The sequence below is a fragment of the Mytilus californianus genome, unplaced genomic scaffold (assembly GCF_021869535.1).
Source record: "Mytilus californianus isolate M0D057914Y unplaced genomic scaffold, xbMytCali1.0.p SCAF_6, whole genome shotgun sequence".
Classification (NCBI taxonomy): Eukaryota; Metazoa; Mollusca; class Bivalvia; order Mytilida; family Mytilidae; genus Mytilus; species Mytilus californianus.
In genome coordinates, this window is record NW_026262712.1 from 84,602,142 (window position 1) to 84,627,549 (window position 25,408).

Sequence of the window (25,408 nt, forward strand, 5' to 3'; positions counted from 1 at the left end):
TAAAATGACAAATTAGATAGTATGGCTTTATATTAATTTTATAAAAGAAAAATAATATAATTTTCCTTTATTGTCATGTTTTTATGTTTTTTGAAGACGCAAATACAGAATACCATAAACAAATAGTATCAATCATCCTAAAAACGATCAATTTAATTGTATAAAAAACAAGGCACAGCTAGTTTTGTTTTTTTTATTACCCTTTTCACGGAAAAAGATTATTCTTATTGCGAAATAGCATATTTTTTTTCTTATAGTATTGTACAAAGGAGGATGTTTAGTATCCGGAAGGTTTTACTTCATGCTGTAAGTATTATTGTGACCTCTCACCTTGAAAAATGTCAAAACAAAACAAGTGATGAATAATATGTTTGCTACGTTTTCATAGTTCTTAGAAATAGAAAAAAAAATAACGTTTTCTTAATTATCGTGGTATGTCATGTGATACATATATGCTTTTATTTACTTAGAGGAATCAATGTAGTCATATCAAGAGACCGATACGCAAGTGTAAGTATAAAACAATTATGTTAATATAATGATTATGATAAATATATTTCACTGACACACTGTTTCAAGATTTAAATTATTTTTTATTTTTTTTTTTTTTTTTTAAATTGTGAAGTAAACTAAGCGTAAGTTGATATACATCGACAACTTGAGTTGTTGCCTACTAGGTACACACATATAGTTATTCGATAGTTGTCTGAAATCAATGATAAAATATAATTGAAAATTTTTAGTTAATCAATTATGTAGTTTGTCCTTAAATTTAGATTTACCATAAGCAAAATCCTTAGACGATTGTGGCTGCTTTCTTTGTGTTGTTTTTAGCCTTTATAAACCCCAATCTTTCATTTTAAATTTTGGAACCTAGCTTAAGTGATCAATCTTATTCCTGAAACTGGTTTTCTGGAGGTGCTACCTACTTTTGTTTAATCGATAAACTGAAAGTAAAAAGAATCTAGTCTAACCTAGTGATACCCTTGTTGCATCTAAATTTATAAATCACAACAAGCTTGCATTAATAAAAAGGCATATGTTTCTTCCTCGAATACAAATAGCAAATTTTGTTTTATTATGTTTTAGGTGTTGAAAAATGAACCAATATATTACTTTGTGCACGTTAATAATCGCCGTAATATTTGGTGAGTTACTGTTTATTTATTGTTCAGTTATAAAGTTACTTCTAATGTTTTTTGTGAGAATTTTGAAATGGTTTTCATTATACGCCAGTCCTTGCGATTTATCGTCAGGCTGGTTTAGTTCGAAGTATGATTTAAGTAAAACAAATAAAAAGATTTTAAAATAAGCAGTGAAGGTTACATAATACACAACGAACATAAAAGGCCACGTAATTTGCACAATGTTATCAAGGCATTGCGTATTATGTATATCTTTCTTTTAATTGTTTTAAATATCGTTGTTTATATTCATCATTTAAGTTTATTGACATCGATTGCAGATTTAGTATACAAACACTTTCATTACATTTAATGAACCCTTTCTGGGACGAAAATAAACCATTAATGCAAACTTCCATACTTCATCATTTGTAATGGTTTTCCCGACATGCATTTGTAAGAACAATAGTGGTTTTGCTAAAATAGTGATTGGACGCAGATGAGTTGAACGTGATTTTCTAAATATGAATAACTAATTAAGGTCGATCCCTACAGTTCTTTTTCACCGTTGAAATGGCAATTTCTTTAGGTAACCAGCAAAAAAGAGTTACTTCCCTTAGTACCGGAATTCACCTAAAATAAATAATCAACTAGAAAATCCATGACCTTTCAAGTGCCATAGTATATTATCGTTGAATCAAAAATACAAGGCCTAATTTTCAACATTATTTAAAAAGTATCTTTCCGATTTATAACTTTTGTATAGTATGTTATTTTAAAAGTATGCTGTTGAGTCCAATTTTGTATTAAGCTTCCTTTTTTCTTGTTATGCTAGAATCAATTTGCAGATGATTGCAAATTTGTTATATGACCTTCTTTAAACTTTCAACAGATAAGACGATGTCATTCTTTCGAGGGTTGGTTGTAATAAAATAATCTTGTTTTAAAATATATCATATTTAAAGTTAAGCAAGAAATTCCTACCTTAGACGGCGTGAAGGTGTGATTATATTCATTGATAATGTTTTTCAGTAGTACTTTTTTGTTTTAATAGAAGTTGTACAGTCTATTCGGGAACTGCCATACATCTCTCTGGACTCAAAACAAAGCGACGAAGAGCAGTTTGAATACAAAATTGTCATACCACCTGTGCAAACAACAGAGGTAATATATAGATAATATTACATGACTTTTTTCAATTTCAAACCTGTATCAACCCGACTGAGACACCACTAAAATTCTGAGAGCTCTGCTCAAGAGATTATACTGATTGAAGGTTATAACAGTACTTTTGAAAAATCCATATCAGATTTACCTATTTTTTTATTTAGAACATATGTTTTACGTACTTATGATGATGTCATCCATATTTTGGAGTTTTAATGGTGACTGGTATCATTATCATCACTGATGACTAGCATAGAACGAATAAATAATAAATACAGGGGTGACTGGGAATAGAAATATGGTCAACATTGGTCTTCCTCCGATCGGCAGTAAATCCCTCGCCAAAGTGGCTGTTCGGGATGTACAAGATCGCAGCCACGTTCGGGCAGAATGGGGACGTTCAATCCGATGCCTCGTGTAAAGAGTGTGCCAAATTCTGTGCACGCTAAGAATCCTTGCAACAACTCTGTGAGGGTTCCGTAGGTGGTCTGTTGCAAGGATAAATGTCTGTCCCTATCCAATATACTCTTATTTTCCTGCGGCAGTCCAAATTTTCCCGACCTTCATCCCGGACGGCCTCTATTACAGGACCTACCTATTGTATGAACTGTTAATTTGTTTTCGTCCTAAACATGCATGAAATATTTGCCACTGGACGTTTAGCAAACAACAATCAATCAATCAGAGCAGTGGCAGTTTTGTTTTTGATACTGACTTTATCAGCCGTAATAAATGATGAAGTCAGAATAAAAAAACCTTTTTAGCAGCAATTTATTTCAACCATATTATTTTGGGGAATTTGAATATGAAATGACATGACGATCTTTGTATAACTTTTTTCACGGGTGATGTCGATAAGAAATATTCTTTCATTTAATTGAGATACCAACATTAAAAACTCTCGTTATAACTTATAACGGAAAAAGCATACTAATTAACCAATCAATGATTCCAAAATTAAAATATTGAGTTTTACAATTCAGTCAATGGGTTAATTTGCTATTTATATGTCTATTCATTTTTCAGGTTAACAGATACATTTGCTATTCAAAATCATTAGAAGAGATAGGAGAAAGTTATATAAGTAAGTATCTAATTTTATGGATTTTTCTAAAAAGTTTGAAAACATTCAGGTAAAACAACATGCATTTTAAATACAGAAATGGTTTAAATCATAAACATAGAAAGAATTGATAACTTTTGAAACTCTGGTTTCTATTGATCTTGATTCGTTATTGATTTTTATTTGTCTTAATCCGACCGCCCCTTATAAGTATTTTGGCGACGACATGCGCGTCTGGCATACTGAATCACAAGTCCTGTAATTTTTATGACTCTTTAGGGTAGAGATAAAAGAAGACTATTTAAGGTCACAGTCATATATTCCTTTTTAGCACGACGTTGTTCTATTAGAAACTTGTGTCCTTTATTTTGTTAATAAACGTGTTGTACGAGAATCTGTAATATTTGCTTATTATTTTTTATCTTTCTTTGAAAGTTATAAAACCATGTCAAAAGAAAATTTAGTGCATGAGATAGAAAAAGAAAAGTTGTACTCAAAGATATTCATTTACTCATCCTAGATTGTACTGTGGTTTCTATAAAACACTGATACAGCAAATTCATTTGTCAGGAATAGAAGTCACAGGTTTTGTGATGTACGCGTTACCACAAAAAACCCAAAAAGACAAGATTTGAAGTTTTACGTGTATAAGCTGGTGTTTTGTATAGTCGGTTGTCAGAGCTCATTAGAGCTCATTTACCGTTTATTCTGTATAGATGATAGATGTACATGTGACGAATTTGAATAAAATTTACCCTTAAACATGTCCTAAATTGCATTGTGACCAAAATGTCTTATTATAGTGGTTATAAGAAATGTTCAAAATGTGTTTTCAACAGTTGTATTTAATAGTCTTTTAACTTAAATTAAGTTGAATTGATTATTTTCATTGCAAGAGGAATTTTTTTTTTATTTCGTTTGAGTGTTTTCCTATTTAAATTTTTTGACTGAAAGTACATATTTTTTTCAGTCATTAAAAATTCATTATAAAAATATATAAAAAAATCATAAGAATAGAACAAAGAAAAATAAGTGAAGACTATTCTGATGGCCATTAAACAATATCTTGTGATTAATCGCACCTTTTAACCTTTCTAAGGTAGCTCTCTATTTGAATTGTTTAACATTTGGTATGTGGAGACCTTTTATGAGTTGCAGTTTAAGTTTTGCTTATTGTTGAAGGCCGTACGGTGACTTATAGTTGCAAACTACTACCACAATTGGTTTCTGGTGGAAAGTTGTGTCATTAGCAATCATAACACACCTTCTTATTTTTATAAGCATATTGTATTTGTTTCAATCAGACAAACTTAAAAAGAAAAAAGTCGTATGTAGTTTTAAGAAAAGATAGACAATTTGACTCAACTAGTAGATACATCGTTTCACTGAATATCTATACATACTTAGGTTTGAAGTTAAATAAGAATGTTGCTTTGAGAACCGTAGAAGAAAAAACAAATCCAAGAAGTAAGTATAAAGCGAAAAATGGATGGCATATTGAGGTGAGAAATAAAGTGCCTGAAATAATCTTAACAAAATATTTTAATTAAGTATGAACATTTACCGCCAAGGATGTATACTTTATTGTTGTATTTCTGTTACTGAGCTATTTGTATTTTCAGCAAAGTTGTTAACTGAGCCTGACCCAATCGTTAAACCACATCATGTCGACGCAGGTCTATGCTTAGAACCACTTCATGAAGATGCTTCCTGGTAAACATTCTAATCAATTTCCTTTCTTTCATTTTGAAATACACGGAGAAAAAAGATATTCATTCGTCAATGAGAGTACACAAAATAAAACAAAAACAAATGAAGATATAGTTAGATGCTTAGTTAGGTATAACGGTGTGTGTTTACTACATGTGATTTGTATAAGTCTCACTGAAAATTGTTAGACTACTCGCAACTTCTTGATAGATATTCTGTATTCATATGGTCGTTTCCTTCTACTTTTAATAACTGAATTTCTGTATTTTCGTAGTTTCCAGTTTCTTTACCTGGTACAGTTTCTGAAAAAAAGTGGCTTTCATTTTTAGTATGAACATCATTGAACCACAAACAAAATTCAAACTATAGATATAAGAAGATGTGGTATGAGTGGTAATATACATATATCAACGCATGTTGCATATTGCACGTATTTATTTTCTAGGGATTGTCAAAGAGGACTTGCATGCAAAGGTGATGCTATTGAGTTTAGTGTTACAGACAATTTCCAGTCTGTCGATAAACCTTTCTACGTTCTTCCAAAAGGTAACTTATACTCAGTGCCTTCAAATTGTAGACTAAAATTTTTATAATAAATAAGTTTATCTTTGTTCACATTTTCATTGGCATGATTTAATGGTAAACCTTATGCGCAATTCTTAATACGTGCAAGGTAAAAAAATCAAATTCTGGGAACTATCCTTAACAGATCACCTACAAGAAATTAATTAAGTCTCGTTGTTTATGATTATAGTTTCGTTCAAATATTTTCTGCTGTACTTTATTATACAATATTGTTCAGACATTTTTCCTGTAGTGACCAAGATCTGTTTTATAACCTTTTTAGAAAAGAAGAGACAAATCTAAACAAGTGCTTTGGACGCATGATTTTTATCCAGAATTATTTTCATATAGTAGTACTGTGACGATATGAATGCAGGTGGACTGTAACCGCCCTATAGGGTATTACTAGTGCAGTAGCCAGTGCTTTTGGTACTGACATAAGTAATAACATACTGTTCAAAAACTCCCCGTTCATTAATTATGGGAACTGCCTGAGGCAAAGTTAAACGGAGATGTATTAGGCCCGTTTTCATGTATTTTTTTGCCATTTTTCAAATGTTTAAGGTTGAGCTTTCTTGATGATAAACCGATAAACGATTCGGACACTTGTTATTTATTTACTGTTTTTATTTCATCTATTAAAAACTTCGGACAATAACGTCGTTGGAATGTTTTGAATATATCAACAAATAGGTCTCTGTTGCTAGACAACCATGTCAATATTACTGAAATTACAGAAGGATATACGTGTAAAACTTAATTGAAAATCTGAACATAATCACTGCTGTGTGAAATAGACGAGGTATGTTCCAAATTGGTTGACACTTTATATTCCCCGAAAAAAAATTTTAAGTCCAAAAGTAAGTTCATCAATTTCTTTAATAATTTCCTTTTTCATTTATTAATTATCTTTCTAATAAACATCTTTACCGGATACACATACTCCGTCTGAGACAAAAAGAAACAATGATGCAGTTTTGCTTTGTTCCCTGTTTTAAATACAAATATCTTAATTGCCTACTTTATGTTTAAGATATCTTAGACTAATAAGAAATAAATCAAAATATGGACATACACTGGCAATAATAAAACGTTGAAAGATAAGTGAAATATAAAAAAAGGGATGACCAAACTCATAAGTCGAAAACAAACTGACAATGTCATGGCAAAAAACGAAAAAGGACCAAAAGACAAACAATAGTATGCAAAGCACAACATAGAAAACTAAAGTCTGAGCAACACAAACCCCACTAAAAACTTGTGGTGATCTCAAGTGCTCCTGAATGGAAAAAAGATCCTGCTCCACATGTGGCATCCGACAATGTTGCTCATGTAAGTACAAACCTAGTAAAAATATATGTTGTTAAACTTGTTAAGGGGTGGTTAGCAATAAGGGGTTCAATTTTTTATGCTACTGTACACATGTAAGAGTGAAAATAAATATTAAACACGTGTTATGTATATTTAAATATGTATGAAACTTATACAAATGCATATAAGAATTAGGAGATGTGGTATGATTGCAAATGAAAAAAATATCCAAACACATATATATCGCTTTAAAATATCTAAATAAATTAAGGGGTGGTCCATTTTTTCTTTACATCACCGTAAGTTTAAACAATAAATATTAAACACGCTTTACGTTAATTTTAATATATATGAAACTTATGTAAATGCATATAAAAATAAGGAGATGTGGTATGATTACCAATTAGACAACTTTCCATTAGAGTTGAAATGAAGTGGACGTAACCAATTATAGGCCTTTAACAAGGAGAAACCCCCATTCGATATAGTCGGCAATAAAAGGCCCAGACATGAAAAATGTAAAACTATTCAAACGAGTAAAGCCAATATATTATTTTTTCATAAAATATGTTTAAGTTTGAAAATGAATTATTTGAAGATGTATCAGCAAAGATTGGTGGAAATGGAAAGAAATATTTCTTAATAGTTCAAGTGCATATCTACGAACCATTACTAGGTAAGAAAAAATCATAAGCTTTAATTAAGAAACAATTGAAATATAGAAATGTTTAGAAAAAATTAAAACAGAAGAATATATTTACATATCTCAAAAATGTAACACAAAAGACAAAAACAAGCTTTACATAAAATTCCTTATAAAAATCATCAGGGCTTTACATAAGAAAAGCTTCAAACTACGGTTGTTCTATGTAGGTCCTTAATGTGGGTTTGAACCTCCATAAAAGTTTCAGTATAAAATATATCAAAAGGGAAATCAAATACCATATGTTGTTGAATAAAAGAGAACATCATGGGCAAAAGAAAAAAACGATGAAAAGACAATCTACAAAACATTACACTTTAAGCCACAATTAAGCAATAAGAAACCTAACAAACAGCATGGATGTACTCCGACTCACCGGAACAGTCAGCAAACTAGCTAACTATATTGCTTCCCAAATGCAACGTACCGGATGAACGTTAGATACGAAACACATGGGCAATGATATACTACGTTCAAATAACGGTCAATATATGACCAACTTTGAAAAGTAAAAAAAAAATCAACTAAAATGGCACCCAAAAACCAGAATCAACAAATACGGAACAATGAAATTGTTAATTAAACGAATAAAGATGTTTCTTTATAGGACTACACTAAATCTTAAACACTAGAAAACCCTGACCAAAATTAAAGGTTTGCATAACCAGTAGTTTGAAATGAGAATTTGAATGATGTTAACATTATTAATCCTAATTTAAATCATTGTCTTTTTCATTACAGAACCTGCATCGCCGGCTAATATAACTTTAACATTCAAGAAAAAACCGTAAGTCAAAACATAATATTATAAGGTAATTGTAGCACAATTTTGATAAGAATTAACTTTAAATATCGATTCATTAAAAATCAACATATCAAATGCTAATTAATAAGTCTTGTGATATGTCATTACTTTTATATTTTGAATAGCATGATATGAAATATTGTTTGGTAATTAAAAACTATTATGTTTACTTTGGAATCGTCAGCTTCCCATGATTGCTGTTGACTCATTGTTTCTTTAACATGGTCTCTTTTTGAGTTTTAACATCATGTCCATAACCGGAAAAAAATATGTGGAATACCTAGAATAAAACAAATTATGTACGAAATGAACTAATCCACGTCATTTGCACATAAGTTGATAGTTGTCGTATTGGCAATCATACGTCTCATGATTTTTAAAATGATTTGAAATATACAACCACCTTTTTAGAATTAACGTTTATTGTACAAATAATTTTAGAACAAAGTATAATTACCAGAAATTCTTACTTGGCAATGGAGGTTTCGTTCCTGCAAATAAACCAAACGGTATGTGCAAGTTAAAAATGTTTCTTAAAAATACAGAATTACAAAAGAAATTAAATGGAAACAAGATCAAATAAAATAAATGTTTTAAATATCATTTTTTCAATTGCAGTTTGTAGTCCTTAAGTTAAAGTAGCAAATTTTGTTGAAGTCCCGACCAAAACATTTTTAAATACAAATTTATTAAGTGTTATTTTCCTTCAGTAACACCGGAGTCGATAATGCTTGTGTACTGCTAGTCCACAATGGCATCATCATGTCAGAAGTCGAATGCGTTGTACTGACATGATTTATAACACATTTTTCTTAAATATTCTATTTAAAAATTCGTAAGAAACTAAGGTAGCAACACCTCAGGGAAAGTGGACTTAAGATAAATTTGGCTTATCTTTGAGATCATATCATCTATTCAAGTACTCATACATTCTTGGTTTTCACATGCAGTTGGGAAAACGTTTTAGGTGAAAGTAATTCAAGAATAAGGCTTCGAATGCACTTATATTGTTAAGTGATATTTTCATTTTTTACAAGTACATCTATAATAATGTTAAATTTCAATATTCAAATGGTATGTAGCAGTCTGTTTAGTTAGAATTAATGCTATCACTACGTAAAACTATCATGTTTCACATAATGATGATCTGATATAAGATGCAATTATAGAAGTAGTACCTGTACACACATAGTGAAACGTCTGAATATGTCATAAGATCATTTTTTTATTTTAGGCTTCTTTACACATGTTGGTTGCGAATGGAAAAGACCTAAAGCGATTGCCTTTCACTATTATGTCCATACACATGTCCATGGTGAGTACTTTGAATAAACTCTAAAAACCGTTTTGTCTGTAGGACGAAGACAACCATAACATATGGTAAACTTTCTTTCACTCACGTACAAGAGAAGCGTCTATATTTTGCTATTGGACAAATTGGATCGTCATACATACTCCATGTAAAAATAATACAGTCTCAATAGATGTTTTTTAAAAAAAAGAGGCGGAAGATAACCAAGGGACATTTTCAAAGTCGAAGTGAAACTTACAACCATGGCAAAAAACCATAAAACAGTGAAAGTACAGATAAAATTCTTCAAATCACTACAAAAAAAAACTAAAAGTTGATTACATGAACTTCAACCAAAAAAAAAAATAATTAAAAAGGGGTGATCTCAAATGATCGGAAAGCAGAAGCAGAATCGGTTCCACATTCGGCGCCCGTCGTGTTGCTCAAGTTTGCTTTTCAAACCCCAAACAAAATTAGTTTCCATTACTTTCTATTTGATTCCACGAGTATTTTTAAAAGCATTGACAAACAAAGACTGCTACTATGTATTATTGATCACTATACAACTAAATCAATTGACTTACATTTCAGGTGTTTTCGCCGAGGGATTTCTTATTCGAAATAATACCTGGAAATACCTTGGTGGTCAGAAAACTAGAGAAAGACATCAGGTCTGATTTATGTAATTTTGAAGGAAATTCTATGCGTTCGTTATTGATCAGTCTTGTTTTGATCGATAAAGATACGTTTTATATGTGTACTGTCTAGTGTAATTGCCACGGCTAATTCATAGAAGAAAGTGATGATGTATTTAAATGAATTACAAACATGTTATCTCCCTAAAATGAGACAAAAAGTGAATTTTCTGGATCTTATGATACATATTCATGTATTTCAGTAAACATTTCAGATAAATTCAAATCTAGCGCATTCGCACAACCCTTTTCCAAACAACTTGTGACAGGGAGTAGATAATCACAACATATACTACTTATGAAAAAAGCCTTTTAAGGTTAAGTTGGGTAACATGATATTTCTCAGCATGTGTGAGTCAACTATTTACTTCCTATATTGTTTATCACTATACCCATGATAACAACGTAACACAAAACTGGCAGTATATAGATAGAGAATACATTTCTTTGCAAATTTAGAGACAAATAATTTAATCTGAAATGGTACACGTTTTTTGATGATCCTCAAGATTGTTACCATGTTGGGATTTTATACCTTCATGATTCATTTGGGTTTTTGGTGCTTTGTTTGTTTTGTTTTGTTTTGTTTTGTTACGTTTTTTTATTTCTAAATCCATGTACACATATTTGCATTTTTGTATACTTAACAATGTCTCCATTAATACTAAAAGAATATTTTTGCAACATGATATGTATTTTGTTTAATTTATCATAAAATATGAAATATCCTTTTTTTTTATTTTTAGGTTTGGTTTGACGTCGTAAACGGACCTGTAGAAATACAACCTGGTGATATTTTAGTAAGGTTTAAATACAACCTGGTGATATTTTAGTAAGGTTTAAATACAACCTGGTGATATTTTAGTAAGGTTTTTATTACCAACTTGATGATGAAGTTAACATATTCGCACTTATTTCATTTTAAAACAATCGTGGTGATATCTTTTAAAGAGTCGTTTCAGTTGTAAGATAGAAAAAAAGTAAAATCACAAAAATACTGACCTCCGAGGAAAACCCAAAAAGGAAAGTCCATAATCAAATGGCAAAATCAAAAGCTCAAACACATCAAACGAATGGATAACTTATTATATATAATTTAACTGCTGGAATAATGTACTTAATGGTCGATCTTTATAAAACAAATATCCTACCATATCAAACAAAAATTGTTTGCTTTTCATAGCCTCTATTTAAAACAAATACATCGCCTGACATTGAATCCCAGTTTATCTTAACATACAGATTGTTGAAAAATATAACCTACACACTAATTGTTCAGTTTATCGTCTTATGTGAAAAATTACAAGGTATGCATTAATTGTGATCAATGTCTTATATGCATGTATATCATAGAACAGGTGATTATTGCGCCAAATAAAAAAAAAAGATGATGTAAAAGTTTTAATTAAATCATTTGTTAGGTACTCTTAGTTCAAAACAAACCATACGTTAATTCAATCCATACGCAGACACTATTAATTGTCAAGGATACGCCATTCTACACAGGATATTCTGAAACTCTAAACGCACTATTTCAAACTTATACCGTTGACGTCATTTCAATAACTGTTAATATCTCTATTGTATTGTTTTATAAAAATTTGTTAAGACAATGTTAGCGTGTTCATCTCTTTTTTCAATCGTACAGATATTCAGTTATTCGAATACAATTTTCTGGGAAGTGATTGTAAAAAACTCTTTAGTTTTTACACAGTGTGTTACTTTTAAGTTTCTAAATATTGACGTATTTTTGTAATTTTTGTTGCAGGCTTCTCGTTGTTTGTTTATCAATAATGAAGAAAAAACTATTGATCTAAAGTAAGTAAATGAACGATGAAATAGATCAGAACAACACTAGTTATCAATTCATGGCATAAATTAAAAGATAATAATACATACTTTACACAACTCAAGCAAATGAACACTATTTTATTGTTGTTTGCATCTCTAGGTTTTAGGACCGCTAAAGCTCACAACCCTTCACTGTTAGTAGCATCATTTTGAGGACGATTCTTTACTAGATATCGATAAAACAACACATGAGCACTGAAACATACTGATGCACGATGATATCAACATATTACGATTGAATATTCAAATTCAAATTCTTTATTAACTTTGAGCCTTACGGCTCATTGGTGTATTCAAATACAATTATTATAAACAATAACTCATACTATACTGTACTCGTATGACCAGCAATCAAAATGTATATAACAGATTTATATATATAGTCATTTCGACAACTACAGCGACAAAATATTTGCTCGATGACTTGGCAAGAAATGATATTCTAACAAGTCAAACTATTCGGATGAACGGCAAACCAATTGTAAAAAGTGAAGTCAATCTATGTTTATCAGAACCTACAATAATGTCGGATCATTTTCACATTCTGATAACCAAAGTGTGAACTTAACTTAAACGTCTATTGAATTAAATGAAGTACTTTTGATATAAATACACAAATATATGCAAATTCAAATAGTTGTATATATGATGAACATTTAGGTATTTTGGTCGTATAGTTCTTCAACTGTTTCGGTTCTTATACATCCTCGGATTTCAAATATTCAGCTTTGAGCGTTCCTGATAAAGATAAATCCAGAAAAGCGCTTCGGACGCATGAAATTATTTAACGTGTTGTTTTCATTTTTTTCAACATAAATAGTTTCTTGAATGAATTAACTTGGGATTGTTTATATGAAAATATTAATAAAAGGAGATTTTGGAATGTTTTAAGGATAGAGACAGCAATCCAACAACAAATATCACCAAAAACCATCTAGAGGGCAACATAGAGTCGTTAACATTCAGTTGGCAATACAAGGTGTCAAGCTCTAAATTGTCTCGAGTTTTTTTTATCTATTCTTATAATATTAATCGTATTTGCTAATGATTTCTAAAATGTTACTACATATAGTTATGTTAAACATACAAAATTTGTTGCTTTATTATAAAATTAGTTTTCATCATTTCTATTATAGGACAGAAGATACGTGTATATTCCAGCTGAGTGTTGGATATGACATACAATACCAAGAGTATTTTGCACGTCCACCGGGATGTATTTCGACATCACCTGATTTTACCTTTTGCAGTAACGAAAAAACAGCTGCACTTTGTGATAGATAACTGGTTATTTTCATTGTTACTGTGATATGTGATTGAATTCAAATCATGTTTAAAAAGTATAAAAAGCACGTATTCAGTAAAGCTGCTATAGGAATTAAAAGACCTCCATTGGTTCGCCAAGCTAACATCACCTTTTAAAAAGTGGACTAATTGGTTGGACATCAACCTTTAGCGTCATATGTCATGGGAACATTTAGAAAATAGAGGAATCTCAATTTTTGCAGCCTAGTTTTGTTTCATTATTGAACAATTAAGCACTGAAACGTATATAAATGCCTTTTTATTTAATAAACATATTTTGATCAGCTTTTTAACGGTTGTATTTGGTTTTGTATAATAAAATATTTTGGCATCATTGAAAGGACATTAATTTTTAAAATGCGCATCTGGTGCAGTAATACGGTACCGTTAATGTTATTACTTCCACTTGGTAGATACCTCTTCTATTTGACTGTGAAGTTCCCCTAGTATCATTAGCCCAGTAGCCTTTACTTTGGTACTGACAAACAAATATAGACATTGCTTTATCTAAATTTGCTATCATTGAATTTCGAAATCATTTCAATTAAGGAATGTATCTGCCTAAAGCATAGTTCATATTCCTTGCAGGCCTTGGTTTTACTCTTGGTCCTTTTTTATTTTATCAGCTCTTCGACGTTAGAATTAAGTTTTCGATGTTCAAATATTTTGGCCTCGAGCATTACTGAACAATCATTAATTATCGAAATGCGCATCTGGTGCAGTAAATCAGTTCTGTTAATGTAATTGAAAGAAGGCTTGATACTTTTCAACACGAAAAACGAAAAACTTATGGAAACGACAATGAATTAAGCTTCGTGATTCCCAGCTGTCTGCTTTTTTTATATAAGTGGGTTTTTTTCTTTTTTTCTGTGTGTTTTGTAAACTGGTAAACTGTTTTGTTGTCTTTCCTTTATTTTTCGTTTTATTTTGTTTTGATTTTGTCGGTTTCTCGTCGAACTATAAGTTTTGATTCTCCTTTAGCATAACTTATCTCCCCTACAGTGTGTAAAACGATATTAACGTCACAAACAACAACGATATTAATGATATTATTATACCGTCATCTGAAGATATACAAAGGGGGAATTCAAACCTCATAAGTAAAGTAACTGAGAACGCCGTGACAAACAATATAAAAATAAGAAGATGTGTAATGATTGCCAATGAGACAACTCTCCACAAGAGACCAAATGACACAGAAATGAACAACTATAGGTTACTGTATGGCATTCAACAATAAGAAAACCCATACCACATAGTCAGCTATAAAGGCCCCAAAATGACAAATGTAAAACAATTCAAACGAGAAAACTAACGGCCTTATTTAAGTACAAAATAATGAACAAAAAACAAATACAAACGACAACCACTGAATTACAGGCTCCTGACTTTGGACAGGCAAACACCAAACACAGCGTAGAAGGATAAAGAAGGAGCAACACGAACCGCACAAGAAATCGGTGTATTTAGCAGATCCTGCTCCACATGTGACACTTGTCGTGTAAGGTACCATTTTAATGTTAGGAAAAACAGTTGAAATTAACCTTCATAATTGTAAGCCATAATCTTTTCTTGCATATTTACCAAATTAAGCTGACAGTTTGTGTCATATATGTGCATACCTTTGATTTTAAGTAGTCAAAATTATGAAATATAATTTCTTTTGTGTGTATCCATGACATCAATTTCCATATGTTTGCTATATAATATTGCAAATAGAATAGTGATGATGTCAAAAGTTTCCCCTAATATTTGGTATAAAAAAAGAGATAGAAGATTCAACTTTTATAAGTCGAAGACGACAAAAAGACAAACAGAAGAGCAAGTCCCCCAAAACACTACACATAACGATAATATGACTGAATAGCATGTATCCCAAAAAATGTTGATAACCTTAGGTGATCCAGAAACGTAACAAGATCATGCTCTACCAGTGGCACTTGTCATGATGTTCATTGTAAGTACGTACAGATTCAGTGATAAATCATATCCGGGTATGTCACAATCAAGCAAAACATGACGGGATAGTTAGTGAACGTTGTTACGACAATCAAGAATGGGAAGCTGATCCATCTCCACTAGTAACACTCATTATGTTGCTAATAGTAATTTCAAGTTCGGTGATAAGTCTTAATATGGACTGCCGATCAGAAAATCATGCCCCGAAACAGGCATAAACAAGTTCGATGGCTATTTTATTCTTAAGCGATCTAAATTTGTATTGCATAATAACTTTCTTATTTTGAAAAATTCACCAGGGCCAAGAGAGAGGTGTAAATACCAAAGGAATATTCAAACAAGTCAAAAACGAACTAACAATGCAATGACAAAAAATTAAAAATTGCCGAAAGACAAAAAATTGCCTACAAAAGAAAAAATAGAAAACTAAAGACTGCAGCCCACAAAAAACTGGGAGTTATCTCAATTGCTCTGAAAGGTAAACAGATCTTGCGTTACATGTTTTACCCGTCGTGTTGCTCGTGTAAGTACATCCAATGTGATAATTCTATTTCAGTAGGTCACATTCGGGCAAAAGAGGATGGAACTACGATAACGACAATTGGAATATATCCGTCGTAATATTTGAAACAGATATTCTATAACGATCAACCAATTTGTGATGCCGTCTGTAAAATCTTCGATGGAGTGACTTCAAGTTCACAACTTGGAAATATTGGTTTGATATCGTCCTTGTACATAAGTTTTATTATTAACTCACAAATTAGTTGACCGATACGATGCGACTGTGTCTTTATTCACGAACAACATATATTCGCGGTCTTAAATCTTTAATAACCCGAGAAATCGTCTGGTCTGTGTTACCGATGGTTTCTTTTTTTCTTTTTTCAGTTGTTACATTTGATCGAGTGTGAATTCACATGGCGGGCGAGGTATACATAGCAGGAAAATAAACTCATCAAAGATACAAGGATTACAATTTGGTATGCAAGACGCGCGTTTCGTTTACAAAAGACTCATCAGTGAAACAAGAATCAAAAGTGTTAAAAAGGCCAAATAAAGTGTGCGAAGGAAACGCTTACCCTAATCAGAAATTGGACAAGGATTTATATCAAATGGATGTTCCGGAACAAAACACTGATTTTATAGTAGAAGTAGCAAATATCACATTTGCAAAATGTTATTGCTGTTCTTCATCTCAAATGTTGTTATATAAACTAAAGTGCTCGAAACTAACAGTTTGATTGAGGCGACCTTTAGAAATTCTCTTCATGAAAAGTTCACCTAAGATGAATTTGGCTATTTTTTATGTTCAGTTTGGTCATAAAACTCCTAAAGTGATTAGGTCTTATACATCATTCGCTTTTAAAATGTTGGGTCTGAGCGTTACAGGTGAAGATGAATCCGGAAAAGCGCTTCGAACGCACGATAAACGGTTATTTTCATTTACTAGATACTGACTACAATGATAATTTTTGCGACTCTTTAAGGACACCATCGGAAGTATGCACATTATGTATTACTCTCGTCGAATAGAAAGATTTTGTAGTTATAAAGATTAAAAAAAAACAAAATTTAATTACAGTTGCAAAACTAGCTCATCAACAATTAGATAATTCCCGTTCTCTGCCATGGTATAAAAGAAGTGTGCTAACTGGGTTTTGTGGAGTCAATCCTCCTATTTATATCAGACTAATTACAGGTATAAAGTCTTGAAATGAACACTTTAACCCTACATCATGTTCATATGTGAGTCGCAAGTCCAGAATCGTTCAATTGGCTTTCTTCGATCATATCTTAAGGTTTATTTTCATTTTAGAGAATATGTGCGCACATCAAGATGATTGATAGTCCCATGTCAATCTTTACTCAACGTTTTTCATTCGTTTAAGATCGTACATGTACTTCAACACTTCTTTTGTTAAGCATTGGTTGTATACCACTGCTGGTGGGCTATCAGTCCCCGTGGATATAATCAGCTCAGTAGTCAGGTCTATGAAAGAACAGACCCTTCAAAAACTGTCCGCTAATTACTGTCTATATATATAGAAATTATAAAAAACTAAGGTTTCAACTCGCTTTAGCAAAACTGACCTCATATAGGTTTGTCTATTTGTATACATGTATGTCCTGTTTGGTTATATAACTCTGTTACTGTTTGGGTTCTTATAAATCCTTAGCTTTAAAATATTCGGATTTCCGGATGAAGGTAAATCCAGCAAAACGGTTCGGACGCATGAACTTTGTAAATTGATCTTTTCTTTATTGATTTTGTAGTTTTGTTGGTTTTTTTTTATAAACTATTGCCTACATCAACTTTTATCCATACTCAATATGTTGTTTTGTGCAATCCCATTAAGTATAAACTATAGCAATAAAATCAATAAGATAAGAAGTTAGATTTCCGTAGGGATATGTATTCAATTCGAAGACAACTTATACATGTTATAATAAAAATTAGTTTAATACAAATACAATAGAACAAAGGGTTTTAAATTTGAAAGTTGATTTTTTTTTAAAATGACGACATCATGCTTTTGTTGAACTTTATTTCATATATTACTCTGAATATTTTCAACTTGTTGTAGACACAATTCCGTCCTATTTTTTTATTGTAACATCACCGAATGTGACTATTGAATTTGTACTTGCAACGACTTACACATAAGAAGTCATCACTGGAGTAGGAAAAGTTTTCCATTTCAAATTAGCAGACTTCACTCTAGGTTTTCAGTAAAGCCCTTGTCGCTCACTTTTTAATTTTGTGTGATTTTTTTTTTTTTTTTTTTTTTTTTTTTTTTTTTTTTTTTTTTGTGTGTGTGTGTGTAGAGCAACTGATGAGCTTATACATTAAAATATAGTTAAAATAGATAACCAATCATATAATTAAGTCGCCACTTTCCATAAAAATGAAAATTGTAAATCATGGGAGTGCTTATGTACTGACCGTTGACTTGATGACAACCTTCAACACTTTCCATCTTCTAGAGGAGCTCCCCACATTATAATAGTGATGCAGCGTATGATATAAAATCAACATCATGCGTATCGCCCATCGCGTTATAGTGGACATAACCATAAGATGTTTCAATGTAGGGGAACACATGTTAACAAATAAGGATAACAATGCAATTACATGGGCTGATATTAGATACTTGAAATTCTAAAAATTAATACGTGCATTTATTATTGCGAACCCTTACCACTGGTAAACATGCGATTGCAAATATCTAATGAAGGGAAATATTTACTCTGATTATGAATGCTATTTTTATGATTCCAAATCTGATAATGTCGGATTTGTCACATTGATAAAAACATCACTGAATTAAAAGTACTGTAAAAGGCTTTAGTACTTTTGGGATACCAGCGTTCTACACGTTACTATTTAGCATGACGAATATATATATTTCAATTGTATGGGACCAACAATATGAATATAATGTGCAAAAACAACAAAATTTTGTAAAGAGGCAACAGATACAACAGGAATGATAACAAAATATTGTGTTGAAGAAAACCAGCAATATCATGGCAAAAAATATAATTGATACGATAAAGAACGGTTTACAAACACTTTATTGAGTCTAACGACTCAGCAAAACGAACCACCAACAACCCAGATGTTATATCAGTCGGAAGTTGAGGAAGGTAAACTTAACATTACAATGGATAATCCTATTAATTAAAACTTTTTAAAAATATCTTAAATAAAATAGCAATCAAGAAAAATTAAAAGTCTTAAGTTTTTAATGTTTATTTTGCATAGTGTCCACAAATTCCTGATGTTTCTTTGTGTTCGCAAAATGAGAATTCTGGTTGCTGCGTCATACACGCTCCTGATCGTTTAAAATCGTCTTCAGACTTAAATTCGTATCCAAAAAACATTGACACAGTACACATCTCTTTATCGTCGCCTTGCCTGAATAACAATAAAAACTCGAGTTAAAGAAGGAAAGAGTATCTTTCAAATAACTTTATTAGACTATTTTATAAAACAAGATGCTCAGGCATTCTAAAACTAGTATTAACGACATAATAACTGCTCTGACGAGACTAGTGCTAGACATCGTTAAATTAAATTTGAAGAATCCAATAACAAGGTTTATTTGTAAAAGATTGTTACAAATTTACAGTTTTATTTTAGATTATCAATTTTCATATTGTTAATTTTCAATTCCCGTGTTCCAATGAGTTTTATCATTAAATTGATAAGTAATTTCAGTGCATGTTTTACTTTTATCAGGGTTTCTTTGTTTCAAGGTTCAAAGCTTCTTTGTCGAGATCTTAGTAAATAATACGTGATCTCTTCTAAGGTTTCATAGACGCCATAATGGCTTGAATGACCGTAACATATTTATGTCACAGATGATAAGACACATTCTATTCTTTCTTTTTTCAGTGGTGTCGTAATGTTTTATTAATTAAAATAGGGAATGCAAATGGGGAATATGTCAAAGAGACAACAACCCGACCAAAGAGCAGACAACAGCCGAAGGCCACCAATGGGTCTTCAATGCAGCGAGAAAATCCCGCACCCGGAGGAGGTCCTTAGCTGGCCCCTAAATAAAATTGTGTGCTAGTTCAGTGAAAATGGTTTTTAACGACACGACCGGCGCAACTAATAGAGCTGGAACATCATTTAGTTCCAAAAACACTCAGTTTGTGCTGTGGTAGGTTAGTTCAATCATATACCATAACCCACTGTGTATTTATTATGGAAGACCAAATTCGAAAAGTCTTCCTTTGATAAAAAAAAAAAATCAAAGCGTCGAGTTAAGTTCGTTAGGTAACTTGTTAAGAACGCACTGTTATACTGTATAATTTTTCATTATGGAAGGCCGTACAATGCATATGACTGGGCATATCTTTTATATCCTTGTCCCGTAGTCTTTGTGTGGAAATATATCTCTTTGGAAATAGTAATTTAACACCTCATTCTGATATTCAGGATGTTCACTATTAATTCCTTAAATTTTAAGGAATCCTTCTACTTTTTCATAGGCTTTGAAAAAAATCGTTTATGTTAATCAATATTTTTATAAACAAACAAATCAATTTTGTTATTTCATCAGAAAGCATCTTTTCATATATAATTTAAGATATAATAGTCCAGCAGATATAAGAATCATTGACTTTGAATTTGGCGGTCATTAAGGAATTTTATTTAGACGACTCCCTTCGAAAAATGTGTGTACGCATCAAAACTAGCACTGTGCAAAGTTTCATTTTTTTACTATAAAGTAATCAATCATACCACTATGTAAGACTTATAGCTTCTTGACTATTGGCGGCCTTTTTTAATTTAGCGGTCATTATGGAATTATCTTTAAATGGCTCCATATCCAAAAATGTTTATAAGCATCCTAATTTACGGTGTGCAAAGTTTCATGCTTTTACCATAAAGTGATCAATTATGCCAAAATATTTGACTATAACCAATAAATTCTAGATTAGATACTTAACTATTATTACGTGACGCATTAGTTTTTTTCTGGTCAAATGAAATTCGAAAGGTTTAATAGTTGGACCTTCATTTACAATTACATTATAGGATTTCTTATATAAAAAGAATGTTGCGTCACTTCCACCCACGGATTTTCTAGCCGAGGAATCGATTATATGTACTGATGTTGTTCATCATATTAATTACGTGTTATAGTGTTCTTTTACTTGACTTTGTAAAATATTAACTTTTACTGTTAAGACCATTTTTGATAATATCCTTTTGGCGTAACTCAGTAGTTATACATCCCACAATTGTATTCATAATATTGCGCTATGATCATTTTTTGTATTCTTGTCTTTCAAGGTTTGTTTATGTGCTTTGTGTGTATGCCATTTTGTTTTTCTTTGTTGATATATTTGTTTGTTTTTATAGTGATTAAGGTTATAAAACAATGTTGACTGCTGTACCCCTATTTTTGTCATTTTTACCTATTATGTATGTTTGATTTGTTCACACATTGTTGTCAATATAATAAAATTTTATGAGACTGTCATACAAGTGAGAGGTTTAGCTAGCTATATACCAGGTTTAATCCCCAACTTTCTACATTAGAAAATGCCAGTACTAAGTCAAGAATATGGCTATTGTTTTCCATTCGTTTGATGTGTTTGAGCTTTTGATTTTGCCATTTGATAAAGGACTTTCCGTTTTGAATATTCCTTGGAGTTCAGTATTTTTGTCATTTTACTTTTTGTCTTACATGTATTTGATGAAAACTTTCGAAACATTTGGTCCTCAATCATCTTAAACTGCGAACTTTTTTTACTTTAACTTTATTTATTCGAGCGTTACTGATGAGTGCTTTGTAGACGAAACTCGCGTCTGGTGTACGATATTTTAATAGATATAAAAAGATGTGGTATGAGTGCCAATGAGACAACTCTCCATCCAAGTCAAAATTTATAAAAGTAAACCATTATAGGTCAAAGTACGGTCTTCAACACGGAGCCTTGTCTCACATGAAATGCAAGTTATAAAGGGTCCCAAAAATTACTAGTGTAAAACCATTCAAACGGGAAAACCTACGGTCTAATCCATATCATCTTTGATGATCTCAAATAAAAACTGCGCGGTCACCTCTACAAATACCATAGCTATTACAATGCACTATATATCTTACCCAAAACTGACTGGCTTGTCATTCTTGTTGATAAATAAACACCTTGCAGCCTACAAATAAAAGTACTACAAAATAAAATAAAATATTCATATTATTAATATTATGGTTAAGTAGCTACGAAATAGATTTTTAGATAAAATCAACCTGAAACAAATTGCTACTGAAATATTTAAAGATTCAACCCCCCTCCGGGAACCATTGATAATAAAGGTTGAAAATATACAAGGTGCAAATTCAGGCGGGAGCGCACACCGGATGCCCCCATTTTTTTTTTATCAAAGAAAGAAAATACAAAATAAAAGTAAAATCATAAATAGATTTGTTTCAAAATAAAATCCTCTAATTCCTTATTCTGATACTGCCTGTATGCCGTGGAGTTTCTCCCTCGGATTTTCATTTTTTCTACCTTTGACATAATGTCAATTTTTACCAGACGCGATAACATTTGGTTAGTTATAGATTGCAATAAACAATTAATTTCCCCATAGGCGACAATGATGGCTTTTTCGAAATACAGACTTTGCTAGAATTAAAGAAAAATTATTCGGACAGTATTATTTGGTCCCAAAAATATAGGTTCCCGTTGATTTTCTTAACGTAATTTGTACTTATCTCCCTTGCCTATCAAATTTGCACTTAACACACGTGTCTCTTCCTAGCGTAGAAAAGACATCTCAGTTCCGTCAGGGCTAAGAAAAATATATTATTTTGCCTTTGGTATAAAGCAGAGTGCACGAAGTCTCTAATAATAAAAAATAACGGGTACACATATCGACCAATCAGGATTAGCCATATTCTTAATTCGGAATACCATGTTACCTTCATAAAATGGCTGCGCCCATAATATTGAATGGTTGATTGTAACCTTTAGTGTAAGACATTATATATATATATATATATATGATAGTTTAGCACATGTAACTTCGGAGTTATGTATGTGGCAATACGCTATATTAATCAGAAACGTTAGAACTAACTTCTCTCTAGCCTGTAAATATTATTTAAGAATAAGTTCAAAGTCATTATTTAATGGAACATGTATTTATGACACAACGTACCGATCTAACAGTACTCGCGGTTACTGCTAACAGACAAAAGAAGATAGGCGAAATTCTCTTGCCATTATATCTCACATAGGGACAACATTTAAAAGTTTATGAAAACCTAGTTGATGTTAATATCAAAAGTCTTAATGATGCGTTAATGCGTTAATACGTGAAACGATGCTTGTTTGATAACTTTACAATTATTAGTGTTGTTATTTATGTTACAGGTAACCGATAGAAGAATAGAAACAAAAAGGAAAATGTGAACGCACTTTAACGATATTAAAGAAAGAGAATAAATTGACTTGAATAGTATTTTTTTTATATGTGATGCACTTTATTATAACCATTTTGCAATTTCAAAATGTGGTTGGAATGATTATAAAGCCACTTTCTTGTTCAGAATTACACGTGACTGAATACCTTAATTTTCATAAAATTTAAACTATTTTTGAAGATGCCCATGGTGTGAAATTAGCTTAGAAAATTTGCCAATAAAACTCTCTTACAAATAGGAACTTGAACTTTCTTACCAGGATATCGCCCTGTCGTATGTCAATTTCTCCTCAAGGTACTGGTACCAACACCTGTAAAATACATCCTGGTTAAAAAGTATGGGTGTAATAATTAGCAATATGTATGCATGAGAAAATGTCGTTTATTGAAGGATAGATTGACAAAACAAGCTGTAACAAAAAATAGACAATAAAACATTGTGCTTACGAACTGTTTAAAAGTTTGCAAATGATTTACATGTAAATAGTCTTACGAAAAAGAGTTTATTTATATCCGGAGTAACTTGTCATCATAGGATTGACGTGATTTCATTCCTTTTGATTTTTTACTTCTTATTTAGGAGTGTCTTATGGCCAAAATAAAGATATTTACTCTAAGCTTCTGAACGATTAGCAGAGGTAGCTTTGTACATTTACTTTATTGGTAATGAAATGTTTTATATGACTTGCAAATTTTCTTTTGATTTAACTTTATCCATGTTGATTTACGATACAAAAATAAAAATAGATAAATGTTTGTGTTACATGTAGCACAAACAAATATAAATAAAAAAAATACATAACCTTGGATTTTTCTTGTGTTAGCTGACTTGCCATTACGGTCCATGTCCCGTTTCGAATTCTATACATATCAGCCATATAGCCTGTATATTATATAGATGTATGATTAATACAATTTCTTATGACAATTATAATCTGTACTTCTGTTCGACTACAATAAAAACAATTTCGGTTATTTATCTTGGCCCATCATCTAGAAAAAAGCTTGCTTCAAGAACTTTGTGAAAACGTGAAGCTAAGAATACATTGTCCCCATCGTGAATTAAATCTCCAAAATAATTACAAAAAAATATGTTTGCACTCAATTATTTTTTTGGAAATCATAGGAAGCGTAACAATATAATCTAATTATTTTGATACAATCCTACCACGACGTTTATTACTTACCATTATGATGTGTTTGAACATGAACTCCAAATGCAACAACATCAGGCTTACTCCAACGACATGCCACTTCAGCAAAATAACCTATATGCTGAAAAATATGGGCTTTATAATTGAAAATCAACATATTCTAAACTGAAGAACGGGAGTAATTTTTGGTGAACGAGAATACAGAAGTAAGCTTTAAAATGGTTTAACTGTAGAGTCGATAATCGACTGCAACAATACATTCACGTCATCAAGGACCTTCAATTTGGAGAAGAACTTTCGAGACATCAATGAATACATATGTTCCACTAATTAGTACAGTCATAATGTTTTCAATCAATATTTTATCATCAGATAAATCAAAACAAGGATAAAGAATGCTGAATGCGCTTGGTTTTTTATTACAGGCTTGTTTAAAAGTAATGGGATTCAGAGTAGCAATTTAGAAAGAATCAATAGTGTTTGTAAAAAAGGCTATGTCTGGGCTATAATACACAATAGACCAAAGCGTCTAATTTCTAAACGTAAATCTGGCGTTAATTGAAAGTAGGTTTGCTTTGAACAAAAACGGAGATCTTTTAAATGAATTAACTCATAATGACCTAATCATAACACGGTACTAATGACACAAAAGGGAGTAAAAGCAGTATAATAATGCAAGAACAAAGGCGTCATTGAAATGAACAATGAAAATTTATAAGTGTTTTTTGCAAAATAAATAGAAACGTTCCAATTTT

The 25,408-nt window shown here is 31.3% G+C and overlaps 1 protein-coding gene and 1 long non-coding RNA gene across 2 annotated transcripts; one reads left to right on the forward strand and one right to left on the reverse strand.

The window, feature by feature from the left end:
- Positions 1-451: 451 nt before the first annotated feature.
- Positions 452-13,873, forward strand: LOC127705067 (probable peptidylglycine alpha-hydroxylating monooxygenase 1). Its single transcript, XM_052209342.1, has 14 exons — positions 452-510; positions 1,090-1,148; positions 2,179-2,288; positions 3,318-3,375; positions 4,977-5,067; positions 5,510-5,610; positions 7,538-7,615; positions 8,384-8,429; positions 8,889-8,956; positions 9,682-9,762; positions 10,330-10,409; positions 11,180-11,233; positions 12,202-12,251; positions 13,421-13,873. The coding sequence occupies exons 2-14, from the start codon at positions 1,100-1,102 to the stop codon at positions 13,566-13,568; spliced, it is 1,014 nt and encodes a 337-aa protein (XP_052065302.1). The 5' UTR covers positions 452-510; positions 1,090-1,099; the 3' UTR covers positions 13,569-13,873.
- A 5,416-nt stretch (positions 13,874-19,289) lies between these two features.
- Positions 19,290-22,221, reverse strand: LOC127706420 (uncharacterized). The gene is made up of 2 exons (XR_007984455.1): positions 22,178-22,221; positions 19,290-19,470 (listed from the first exon to the last, which is right to left on the reverse strand). It is a non-coding gene; the product is annotated as an uncharacterized LOC127706420 (long non-coding RNA).
- Between the last annotated feature and the right edge of the window lie 3,187 nt (positions 22,222-25,408).

Bases quoted from the DNA above. Each gene is read 5' to 3' on its own strand.
- LOC127705067 (XM_052209342.1), top strand. From the start codon at position 1,100: ATGAACCAATATATTACTTTGTGCACGTTAATAATCGCCGTAATATTT. The intron at 8,430-8,888 runs GTAAGTCAAAAC...AAATAATTTTAG, and splicing joins TTAACATTCAAGAAAAAACC to AACAAAGTATAATTACCAGA. The intron at 12,252-13,420 runs GTAAGTAAATGA...TTTCTATTATAG, and splicing joins GAAAAAACTATTGATCTAAA to GACAGAAGATACGTGTATAT.